General features: G+C 39.2%; 1 protein-coding gene across 3 annotated transcripts in view; it reads left to right on the top strand.

Moving 5' to 3' along the window:
- The window catches only part of LOC129751058 (protein tramtrack, beta isoform-like), a 67876-nt gene that overhangs the window by 43177 nt on the left and 12042 nt on the right, over positions 1–12657 (top strand). For 2 of the 3 annotated variants that reach the window (XM_055746323.1, XM_055746324.1), the window contains exons 3-4: positions 983–1808; positions 6658–12224. In XM_055746323.1, coding sequence (XP_055602298.1) covers positions 983–1808; positions 6658–8102 — 2271 coding nt within the window. In that variant the 3' untranslated portion in view covers positions 8103–12224. Of the gene's footprint in view, positions 1–982; positions 1809–6657; positions 12225–12657 lie in introns of those variants that run through there. The other variant, XM_055746325.1, reaches the window with a different exon arrangement.

Below are 12657 nucleotides of genomic sequence, written 5' to 3'. Positions count from 1 at the left end.
CGAACGAAGGCGTTCGGGTTTCGGTTGAAGGCCCCAACTGCGTGGTTATGATTTTTGGGCTTCCGATCGGTGATCAATCGTTCCTCGAACCGTTTAATCACTCGCGACACCGTGGAATTCGCGATTCCCAATGTTTTAGCGATGCGAGAGATCCTTGTTCTCGTGATGAATGCGCAAGATTTTATCACGCACGAGCTGTTCTTTCGACTCCATTTCCACGAGTTTTGTTCACAGAACTTTAAAACTTGCAGGATGTAAACAATGCACTATGAACTAAATCCACCCAAATTTTCATTAAATTCTACCCAATGGTTGAAAAATTAAAGCAACTTCATAGTGTGGCAATTTCATTGTGGACACTCTTTATAAGGTTATCGAATAGCTCTTTGCCCTCTTCGATACCTTTTGACGCTTTTGACCCTCTCCGGGGCTATCGACTGTCTCTTTGCTCTCTTCAGGACTATCGAATAGCTTTTTTGCCTTCCACAGGGTAGCTATTTGTGCTCTTAAGTGCAAACGAACAGCTCTTTGCCATCTTCGGGGCTATCTAATAGTTCTTAGGCCTCCTCGGGACGAATACATCTGTACCCTCTTCGAGGTTATCGAATACCTCTTTGCCTTATTCAGGCCTATGTATCGAATACCCCTCTGCTCTCTGCGTAGCTAACGGAAATCTGTTTACCTCTTCGGGCTATCGAATTCTCTTCAGGCCTTACATGATTCTAACAATATCAAAACCCGAACACCATTTTTATATTTTTCTCTATCGTAAGTTCAATAGAAACATTTTAGATTCAGGAGAGTAAACTCTATCAAATGAAGGCACCCTTGACTTATTTAAAGGGCGCTTCTACTGAAGTTAATTCTAAGAAATATTTTGATCATACGAAAGCCCAAATTTTTTTTAAAAAGTACTTAGTGTAAAAAGAGGACATTTCCCGATAGAATTCTCACCATTTTTTTCTTATTCCCTCTATTCCAGATGGTCCTATCGGCCTGCAGTCCGTACTTCCAGGCGATCTTCGTCGGGCACCAGGAAAAGGACCCGATCGTGATCCTCAAAGATGTACCCTACAAAGACATGAAATGTCTGCTGGACTTCATGTACCGGGGCGAGGTGTCCGTCGATCAGGACCGGCTGGCCGCGTTCCTGCGGGTGGCGGAAAGCCTCCGGATAAAGGGTCTCACCGAGGTGAACGACGACAAACCCCCGCCAGCGGCCGTCAATGCCGCCGGAACAAACCAAAACCAATCACAGCAGCAACAGAATCAACAGTTGCAGCAACAGTTAGCGGCGGCCGCCAGTCGGAACACCCAGCTGACGACGACGTCCACTAGGGGAGGGGAGCAACAGCAGGGCCAATCGAAGCAGAAATCCGCTGCCGGTCAGAGTATGCTGCTCACGAATCCGGTCTTGGGAAATGCCCTTTCGCAACAGAGAAGGAAGCGGGTTAGACCGCGAAAGCTGTCCGGAAGCGATACAGGAGATGGGGAATACGATGGGTATGAAAGTGATGGACCCCAGGATTCCCCGGAGCTGGTCATGGACGTCAAAATGGGTGGCTCGGACGATGAAAATGTTATCAGCCGTTCCGAGGAAAACGACCACGAGGACTCGATGGATGCCTCCGGTAGCCCCCCGATGGTTAACAACAATAACAACAGCGTTAACAACAAATCAGCCAGCAGCAAAGCCCCCGCCTCTTCTTCGATCTCGGCCACCGGTGCCACCAACAACAACAACAGTCACGCAATGAACAATGCCAAGAGTTCGGCCAGTAGTCTACGGAACGAAAACAGCATGTCAGGTATGTGTAGCAGTGGGTCGTTGCCCACTCGTTGCTTCTTTCCGTCTTCCGCGTGTTGGGTTCGGAGTCTTCTTCCTTTCACCACAAAAATATTCAATCCCATTCACCACTCTGTGTACATACAACAATCTTGTTCCTTTTGCACCCATTCTTTCACACCTATCCGCAATCTTTCGGAATTCACCGTTATCCGATTGTAATCTGCTGTGCTGTTGTACGCATAGAGCGCTGCTCGGAACGCTCGCGCAGGAAAGGAGAAATAGTTTTTCCCCGCTCATTAACCCTAGCACCACAATCATCATCATCATCATCAGCACCATTTTCTTCTTTCTCTTCGCTCGAACTCTCTCGAGGTGCACCTCCCTCCTGCTGGTGGTGTACCCCTGTCTGTCTATTCTATTATAATTCCTACCGCCATTGTGATCCCCCCGTTGTGACTTCCATGTGAACCCATAGTATAATTCTAATTCCGGGCCTTCTCCCCCGGCATGGAAAAAGGAAATCTGTCTTACCTAACAACACGATAATTTAAACCCCCCTCACCTCACTATAACTCTCTATGTGTAACAACTGTTACAGTCCCCCCCATGTATATTTATAACAAAAACAATAAAAAAAAACTACCCAACTCGGAACACTTCTCTCATCCTCCTCCTCCTGCAGGGGTGGTAATCTTTACTCTTCTACAACTGTGATATAAATATTATTTTTTTACTTTATTTTATTAACTCCGGAAAAGCTAAAAGGGATTGTTTCTCGTGTGGAAGAAGAAAAAGTCGCGCGTGGTACCGTATAACTGAACCGCGGGGTTTCAAAAAAGAAACAAAATCAATCAAAAGGCCCCTCCCTAGCCCGGTCTCCCTTCGCGTGCTGAATCGAATCGAGGGAAAGATGGGAGGGGCCACGCGTCACCGTCACCTTTTTTGTCCCTCTTAGTCACTAAGTCTTTGATTCAAACTTCAAAATTCGAGTGAGACCCAGGAGTCGAAATCCAAAAGTGCACCGGAAATGCAAATGTATATCCGAGCCAGAAACAAAGACACACAGACACACACGCAAACAAGAAGAGAAGTAACAAGAGAAGTGCCGGAAACAGAAAGCAATCTCTCGTCGAGCCGAGGTGAGTTTCCGGCTTCCCAGGCGCCGCAGCCCAGTCGAAAATTAATGAGAAACCGAAGAAAGCAATCACCATTAATATACCCTAGCAGTAGTAGTACCGTACCCCGTACCCTACCTCAAAAGCTCAATCTCAACCTCAACCCACCGACCTTCTAGTAGCAGACACACAAACTCAGTCAGTTTCTTTGTAAGCTCTTTATAATCACGAAACGGGAAGGCTGAAATCTCGATCGGTTCGTCCGGAGAAAGGCGGGGGGAACTGGAGTGTATTTTTTCCTTTATTTTATTTTGACTTGTCAAAACTAATATTTCTTTCTTGATTTTTCGAAAGGAGGAAGTAATAAACTTTGTTAGTTTTTGTTGTTTTGGTTGATTATTACCGAAAAAAAACGGGGGGAAGCTTAATCTGGTTGATGGGGGTTTTCTTTTGTCGGATGCATTCTCTCTAGTTTTCACCGCACCTGTACATTTATTCGGTTGATGCTAACACCCTTCTGAAATTTGGCGAAAACTAGAAAAAACGGTTTTTACTCGATGTGCTCCGAAAAAAAAGCTTCGTCAACCACGTGCAGCTTGAACCCCTAAGCGATCGAATGTTTAGTAACCATTTGATGTGTTCAAAGTCCCATATTAGCTGAATAAAAGTTCGCAAAAGAAATTTCAGTTAAAGTTCCTTAAGTGCGATTCAATAATGGACACGATATAATGAGAAACAAACATATACAACATGATAAAATAGAAAAGGAAATTCCAAGTGTGTTTTACGTGACTTCTAAAAACTATAAAATGGGATAAAAAAAAATTTAAAAAAAAATCTGAACAAAAGAAAAATGGGATAAAAAAAAAAATGAAAAGAAATTCTGAACAATTACAAAATTAAAAAAAAAAGTTAACCAAAAAATTTTTAAAATGTTTTAAAAATAAAAAAATTTATCAAAAATTCAAAATAATTGAATAAATTCAAAAATATTGATACAAAAGGACTTTTAACATGCATCTCGTGTAATGAGCCACTGACAGTGGCCCATATAATCGGACAATGTAGGCGTTATTCGAAGGAAAGGCAAAGCAGTGGTATAGGTCATGACATCGCAACAGCATTGAACACTGCAAATGAAGATAAACTTATAAAGTTTTTAAAATGTGCAAACATACTAAGTAAGATTTAAATTTAAAAATAACTATGTAACCTTCTTTTTCCAAGAGGAAGAATGACCAAGATGGTTAAAATCCTCTATAAATAAACAAAATCCAATCCAATCCAAAAATATTGAACAAATTTTATTTTTTTAAATTTTTGTACTATGTGTGCCGTGACCGGGATTCGATCTCATGGCCGTTGGCTTAGAAAATTTGAAGGCTATCCTCTGAGCCACGGCCTGCGGCTTATTGAATAAAAGCTTACAGAAAAAAAACAAAATGTTTAGAAAGGGACATATAAATGATTTAATAAAACAGGAGAATTTCAAGAGCGTTTCACGTGACTTCTGAAAAACAAAAAAAATGAATAAATACAAAAAATATTCTGGACAAAATGTAGAAGACAATGTAGAAAAAATATAAATATAAAAACAAAACTCACACATAAAAAATAGAAAGATACTAGGTAATTGAAAAAAATAAAAATAAAAACTAGATAAAAAAATTAAAAAATGTTTTTAAAATTAAAAAATAATAAAAAATTTAAAAATAATGAAACAAATTGAAAAATATTGAACGAATTTTAACTCTTGATCTTAAACGATTAGAAAAGTTCGAATTTGGGACCGCCATTAAAACTAAAAAAAAAAAACAATTTTTAAGCTTTTGCGATTTCAACCGTTTTCTCGACATTTATTTGGATTTTTTTCTCATGGTGTATTAAAAAAACTCCTTGTACCTTTTCTGGATTCAAAACAATCCTTTTTCCTGAACTGCCTTGGACTCATAAACTTATTTCTATAGAAAGAACACGTCGCGAGTTAAAATGAAAAATATCAGCATTTTTTCCACCCAAACTTTATGGAAGTTCCAAATTGGTGCCAATGTGACATCCAATCAACTTTAAATGTCCTATCAAATTTGTAATTATGTACTTGAGATGACACTAGAGTTCCCCAAATGACCCGACATTTGAAAAAGTTATGCGCTGCAGGCTTAAATTGATCCTAGGCCTAGTACAAGGTCTCATGCCAAATTTGATTTGGGCCATATCGGATCACGGGAAAGGGTCGCTCAACCAGCCTGAAATTTGTATGGGATTTTGAGACATTTTGTTCGGCAGGAACACGAAAATCCAGTTCTTCATGAATAACTTTGGTCCCCTTCGGCCGATTTCTTTTGAAAAAGGTTTTTCTTAAAGCCTAAACTATGAAAAATATTTCATCCGAAGACTGCATTTCGATTCAAGTTAAGACACAATAGTTATTAAGCTTCAAATAATAGTTACCTTTTTAAGGGTGATGTTCATCACTATTAATGAGATACACCGCTTTGAACATTTTGACGCAGCATTAACAGTGATGAATATCACCCTGAACAAATGTACCCCGTTTTTGAAGTTTAATAACTTTTTTATCATAAGTCGAATCGAAATGCAGTCTTGGGATAAAATATTTTCCATAGTTTAGGCTTTAAGAAAAACTTTTTTTTTAAAGAAATCGGCTGAAGGGGACCAAAGTTATTCATGAAAAACTGGATTTTCATGTTCCTCTTGAACAAAATGTCTCAAAGTCCCTTACAAACTTTAGGCTCGTTAAGCGACCCCTTCCCGTGATCCGATCTGGCCCAAATTTGGCATGTGATCTTGTACCAGGCCTAGGATCAATTTTAGCCTGCAGCGCAAAACAATTTCCCACACAAATTTGGGGCGATCTAGTAGACACATACATAAATTCTCATATTTTATTAATTTGGTCATTAGAACTTTTGAAGTTCGTTTGAGGGCCAAAAATAAGCCCACAGGAGAACCTGTGTTAACTCAGCCAAATTTCAACTTTGAACGCTTCTAATTAAGTTCTATTTGCTTTTTGTCAATTGAGTACCTACTTTCACGAATTCATCACCATGATCATCAGATAAAGTAGAAAGAATGAAAGCAACATAATATAATTTGAAGGGACTTCAAAAATGAACACAATAAAATTAGAAAAAAATCCAGATCATTTGTTTCAATCACTCAGTTCTTCACCCCTCCTGCAATGAAACGAAACCGATCGATGCCATCTCCATCGTACGTAATGAGCAGTCTAATAGGAACACCATACAAAAATCGTCTCCAATCAAAAAAAAAAAGGAAGTGATCCCTTTTAGCTTTTCCCCGATGATCGTTAATCTGCTCTATGGCGCGCGGCAAAAACAAGTAAGCAACAGCAGCAAAACAAAACCACACAGGATGTCGTTGACAATTTATGTTAAAAAATAAAACAACTTTCGAAAATCATCGTCTAATAGTTTTTAAGCTCACACTCGCAAAAAAAAAAACCTGTACAGAACAAACGAAAAAAAAAACATCCGTGTCTAATTATTACTGTTGGTGTTGGCAAAAACATACTCTTGTACCTACTCTCAGATCGGAACCATTTTTGATATTAAAACCACACACAAAAAAAAACCGGAACCATTAATTTTTTGCTGAAATGCGGCCTGGGAATTTGGAATTATTGATATATTTTCTACCGATACCGATACCGACCTCTTGGACTACTAATTGGAGTTGGATTTTTCCCTTTTTTCTCTTGTGTCTTTGTAGATTCCAAAGATTCATTCAACGACGAGGACGCCCCGATGGACGACGAGGACGAGGAAAATATGAACTCGGACGAGGAACGGGAACTGAATTCGAGCTTGATGGAACCGCAGCTACTGTTGGACGAGTACGACGAACCGGTGGAGTTCAAGTATGATCCGAAGAACAGTGAGGGTAGTGGTGGGGTAGATTCGACCAGCAATAGTAGCTTCCCGCCGCCACTGCATGCCAAGCCGGGAAGTCAGGCGGCGACCGGCCGGATGCCGTTGATAAATGTTGTGCCCACCATGTCCCTGTTGAACACCCAGTTGCCCAAGTTGGCACCGTTGACGGCGAGCCAGGCCGTTGCCGCAGCCGCAGCCAGTATTTTGACCTCAAAGTCTCTACCAAAGCTCCAGAAGCGACCACGATTGATGGGCAACAAGCTGCAGAATGGGATCACGGCGACGCAGACCATTTTGAACAACTTGAACAACAATCGGCAGGAAAGCTTGATCTCGACATCCGGCCCGACTGCTATGAACAGTGGTGCCTCGGGGTTGCACATCTCGAGTGTACTGTCTGGGCTGAACTCGTCCGATATGTTCGACATGTTTTCGAACAGTGTGCTCGGATCGCCCAACGCTCGATCGAACTCAAACTCACCCTCGACGAAGGGTTCCGGGGCCGGGGGCGAGGGCAGCCGGACGCACAAATACACTGTGATCGACGATACCGAGGGAAGTGTGCGGGATTTCTGTACCAAAGAGGGCGACCACGTGTATCGATGCAAGGTTTGCTCGAGAGTCTACACCCACATCAGCAACTTCTGCCGGCACTATGTGACATCACATCGGCGGAATGTTAAAGTCTACCCGTGTCCGTACTGCTTCAAGGAGTTCACTAGGAAAGATAATATGACCGCTCATGTGAAGATTATCCACAAGCAGGAATTCACACAGCATTCGAATACTAGCGAAGGAACTCCCATGAACGTGAACACCAACAGCAATAGTAGTACGAATGGGTCAACGACACCGGTTCCACCCGCTACTCCCGTTACGCCAGTGTCCGCCGGATCTGGAGCCTTTCCATGTGCAGCTATCATAAATGCCGTCGCAAATGCAGTCGGTCTGCAACCAAAGAATCCTAGCGCATCTGCCAGCCTCCGAGTTCTGTTCCCTCCGAACAGCAACGGCTCACCTGCCCCAACCTCCAACAGCAGTAGCAACACAACCACGACTACTCCGACAACCGCCGGAACCATTACCATAAAGAAAGAATTCCAAGAGAAGCCTAGTAGCCCCTCACCACCACCCCCCACTTCGGACGGATCTCCGGTTTCATCCAGCACCCCGGTCACTTCACCTAGCTCCACGACCACTAGCAGCAGCAGCGGCACAACGACTGCTTCCCCGGTCGTATCCTCCGTCGTATCGGCACCGACGGCCACCGTCGGGAGTCAATGATATGACGCTCGGAGCGAAGGACGTCGAACTTCGCTGCGACTTTCGCTCCGAGGGCACGAGGATTCCAACAGTAAAGCGAAGCAACTGACCACGAAACATGAAGAGGCTAGCAACACTAAAGCAACAACAGTAAAGTCCGGCACTGGCCGGACCGCACAAAAGCCCATCAACTCCACTTCGTCGTCGACTGCGACGAAGGGAACAACCGGGCACTGAGACAGACACAGAGAGAGCTGCAATAATTGTTTTACTATTATTATTTTTATTTTTTAACTGTACACTTTTTTACATGTTCTGTTGTTTAATTATTCTATTGCTTGGCGAGCCCGCGTGCGGGCCAAAGCACACAAACGCAACCACACACATGCATACTAAGGTACGACACACGGAAAAGAAAGATCGTTATCATTCCTTCTAAAGGGTATTTGTAATTTTAAGCATTGGAATTGTACAGAGCAACTGCAAGAGGAAAAAAAAACAAACGGTCGCGTATCTATCCCAAACTCTTAGGATAGAAGTTGAATCAATCAGCTGGATAGGAGAGAAACATTAAAAAAATGAAAATTTGTCCCCTAAATTCTAATCTCATTAATTAATGCACACATACTACAAATCATCCTTCTAAAACATGTGTCAAGTTCGATCGGTTAACCTTTTACAAAAGTAAACTTTATTTTATTATTTAAAATAAACCACTTTCAAGTCACTTGTCATTATCAAAAGAACTTTAGTTAGCTAACTAGACAAAAATTCACCGATTTCCCCTCACAGACACATACGGATTCCTTTCAAGGCAGGATTGAGACCATGGATTGTTTCAGGTTTAAAAGCTAAGTTGGAAAATTCGTTATTTTAAGAATTTAAGTTTTCATGTCCATTTTTTACCAATTTTCGAATCGTTTTTGAGACTGCATAAGAGCAAGTCCACTCGTGTTGCGAAAAAGTGGTAGAAAATTTGACACATGTAGTACATTTTGAAAGTTTTACCATGCAGAAATATTTTCAAGATCTGTGGCCTTCAAGTTTTTTTAACAACACGTGTTGCAGTTTCGCATGCTGTGATGAAAAAATAGCAATATTTCTATCACATACGGCTGAAATAAAAACAGTACTGTAAAAAAATACAACGCCCAAAGATCTTGAAAACATTTTTGCTTGGTAAAATTTTCAAAATGTCAAAATTTCTACCAATTGGTGTTGAATTTTTTTACAACACTGTTTCTATTTCAGCCGTAATCGAACTAAACTGGCATCACAGAATGCGAAAATAGAACACGTGTTGTGTTAAAAAATCTTGAAGGCCGCAAATCTTGAAAATGTTTTTACATGGTAAAGTTTTAAAAATGTGCTAGTGTCAAAATTTCTATCACTTTTTACCAACACGAGTGAACTCGCTCGAAGTGAAATCCAAATAAAACAGGAGACCAGCACAGTAAATGGAAAATCTACCAAATTCTTAACATGCGAATAACTGGCCAGTTCAGAACGTTTTGCTTTTTTTTTACATAGCATTCGGTAATTTTTACCGTAGAATCGGTTATTTTTCAACGAAAGACTAGCTATTTTTAACGAGCAACTGGAAATTCCCCACCGAAGTTTCGGTAAACAACCAGTCGGTAAAACAGAGAAAAATTGATTCGTAGTTTTGCGGTTACTCTGTAGCACTGATTCTAAAAGAATTAACTTTTTTTTTGTTTATTTGTGACACTTTACCAACGCTTTGGCATTCGTGTCAAAAAAGAATTAACGTTTAAGGCAAACAGTATTCGAAAATGTCGGTCATTGATTTAAATTCACATGATATTTTCATAACATTATGCAGTGTTGCCAGAATTACTAAGAAGTTTTGATAATCGATTTCTATCAGAAGCTGATAGGAAAAAATAGTTACATTTTTTCCAAGATAACTTTCTAAGCACCTAGAAAAAAGTTTTTGAAGATCTCTGTTATAAATTTTAGAAAAACTTTATAATTACATTATATTTTCTCCTGAAACATCCTGGTCACAATTCTTTCACCCACATATCCCTCTTTAAGTTAGAGCGCGTTGCCCATACGCAAAGCAATGTTGAAATATGAAAAAAAATATAACATACACAACAACCACTTCACGCAAGTCTTCCCATACAATCAATGCCGAGATAGTTCGGGGCAGGTCCTTCTTTGCTCAAGATTTCATTCCCAATGGGAGTGAATTTCTCGGCAAGACGAGATCCCCCACTTCCGGATTGAGACGTTTATTTTTAGTTATACACTTACATAGTAGATGAAAAAGTTCCCCATCAAAAGAACAACCAAATAACCAAATGAATCGAAGAAAAGGAACAACAACAACAACCAGACAGCCAGCATATTTAATTAGTGTATGTGTACAAAGAAGCATCTTAAGTCTAAAGTTTCCCATTTCTTAGGTTCGAGCACCGTATTTATGTTTTTTTTTTAACGAGCGACGTCCTTTAAGATAAAAAAAAAATCAAACCGCAAAAGAAGTTGTTAATTATTTTTATCGCGTCTCATTCGCCGTTTTTTTTTTTTTCGTCAAAGGTAGAGTGACGCAGATCGTTACTCTCATTTAAATGTTTTTCTGTTTTAGTTTGTTTTCCATTAAAATTGGCAAGCTGCTACCGGGAACATCCTTTCGCTCCTTAATTTATTATTACGGGAAGTCACCGTTAAGAAGGTTTCTCTCGGTTTTTTTTTTTCGAACACAAATCAAATCTCCATTCCAGGAGCATGTTGCAAAAAGCTTGCTTGCATCCGTACTCAAAGCTTTTAAGTTGATTTATGTAACTAGCAATTGGAGAAAATATTTAAAAAAAAAACCTTAAAGGTTTATACACATCCTCATTGTCAAATCGTACTACTATTGGAAACAGAAATTTCAACTAAATTTTCGTTGCTTAACCGTAAAAAAGATAAATTAGTTAAAATTAGCAATTCAATCCAAACAATCCCTATTGATAGTAGATGTAGAATAAAACGGCAGAAGCACACCTTTCTGTGATTGTACTTTACGTTTTATGTTATAATTTTTTTATATCTTGGTCAAAATTTTTCTGTACTTTAAAATTTAACTAGCTCATTTCTTTTATGTTTGTTTATTTTGTTGATTATCTCCTCCTTAGGTTATTTGCTTCAAAGTTATTTCTGGTTTCGGATTGATAATTTTTTGTTTCCCCAATCAACAACCATAGAAGTGTAACATTTAAAAGTCTGAGATACTAGTAGTTTTTATCATCTTCGTCTCTCAACTTCCTTTAAACCCATCTTCCTCACCCTGATGTTTCAAAAATTGAAATTGGTTGATGAAAATTTATAAAACAAAATAAACCAACTACTAACAAAGTGTTTGGCATTTTAGGTAGGATACCAAGAGTCTATTATTATACATACATATATTTTAAACAAAATTTTAATCCTAGAGAAAAAAGAAAAAATACGGTTTAACTATGTAAGCACACTAACTAGTACTAGTAAAGGTTGAAAAAAACACACAATGTTTGTTTTGTGCGAAGAAAGGATTAGCGTTTAAGGACAATCAGAGGAGAAAAATGTGTAAAGCGGGAAGTAGTCTAGAGATAATATTTATACCAACAATTACAAACGATGGAGAAATGAAACCCCTTTGAAAACGAAATAAAAGTGCTGAGCCCATGCGGCTAAACACTTGCTTTTAGTGAGCTTATAATCAAATATTTAAACTGGCTTTGCACCGTGCTTTTTATCGGCATTGTGCGAATAACCAGAATTCTAAAAAAAACACCTCACATGTGTTGTTGTTTTTTTTATAAATGTACCTACCTGTTGTATTTTTCTTCTATTGTTTAACTGTGTACTACTTTCCTCACCCCACAATTTAAAATGTCCCACTGTACATATTTAATAGTTTGATTTAGAATGGAGAACTAGTACTGCAATACATATTAAAAAAAATATTATTATTATTTGTTATGGACAAACGCAACTATTTTTAACTTATGTACATGTAACATTACTAAAGCTCTTTTTTTTGCGAGCACCGATCCTCACACCTCCGCACTAATCAGATAGGAACACAACAACTAGGCTATTATAATATATTGAAGAAAAAACCCACAAATAAAAAAAAAAAAACAAAAAAAATCATGCAAAGGTAGATAGTGCAATTTTACGTTTTAAGGCTTTCACACCCACACACACACGTTCGCACACTAGGTAGTTGCAATTTTGAAATGCAAATCCTAATATTTTATTCCAAACCTTAATTTTGGAGGCACCCTAGGACCAATTCGATCACAAAACTACTAGCAAAACACCCACCATACACACTTTTTGGCACGCGTTATTCATTTATACTATGTAGTTGATAATTTTGCAACTAGCGCTCAGTAAAAGCAAAAAAAAGGGATGAAAATTGTTTCTCGAAACAACCGAAAAAAACACAAGTATACCTACCCGACGTTTTACTGAAGAACAACAGAAAAAGTTTTATAAAAAAAACAAAAATTTATAAAAGAAAAACCTAAAAAAGCAAAAACAAATTATCAGTGGTGAGCTCGAAAGCCGTGAATGAAAG

The sequence above is a fragment of the Uranotaenia lowii genome, chromosome 3 (genome assembly GCF_029784155.1).
Source record: "Uranotaenia lowii strain MFRU-FL chromosome 3, ASM2978415v1, whole genome shotgun sequence".
Classification (NCBI taxonomy): Eukaryota; Metazoa; Arthropoda; class Insecta; order Diptera; family Culicidae; genus Uranotaenia; species Uranotaenia lowii.
This window is presented reverse-complemented; position numbering and strand designations above follow the sequence as displayed.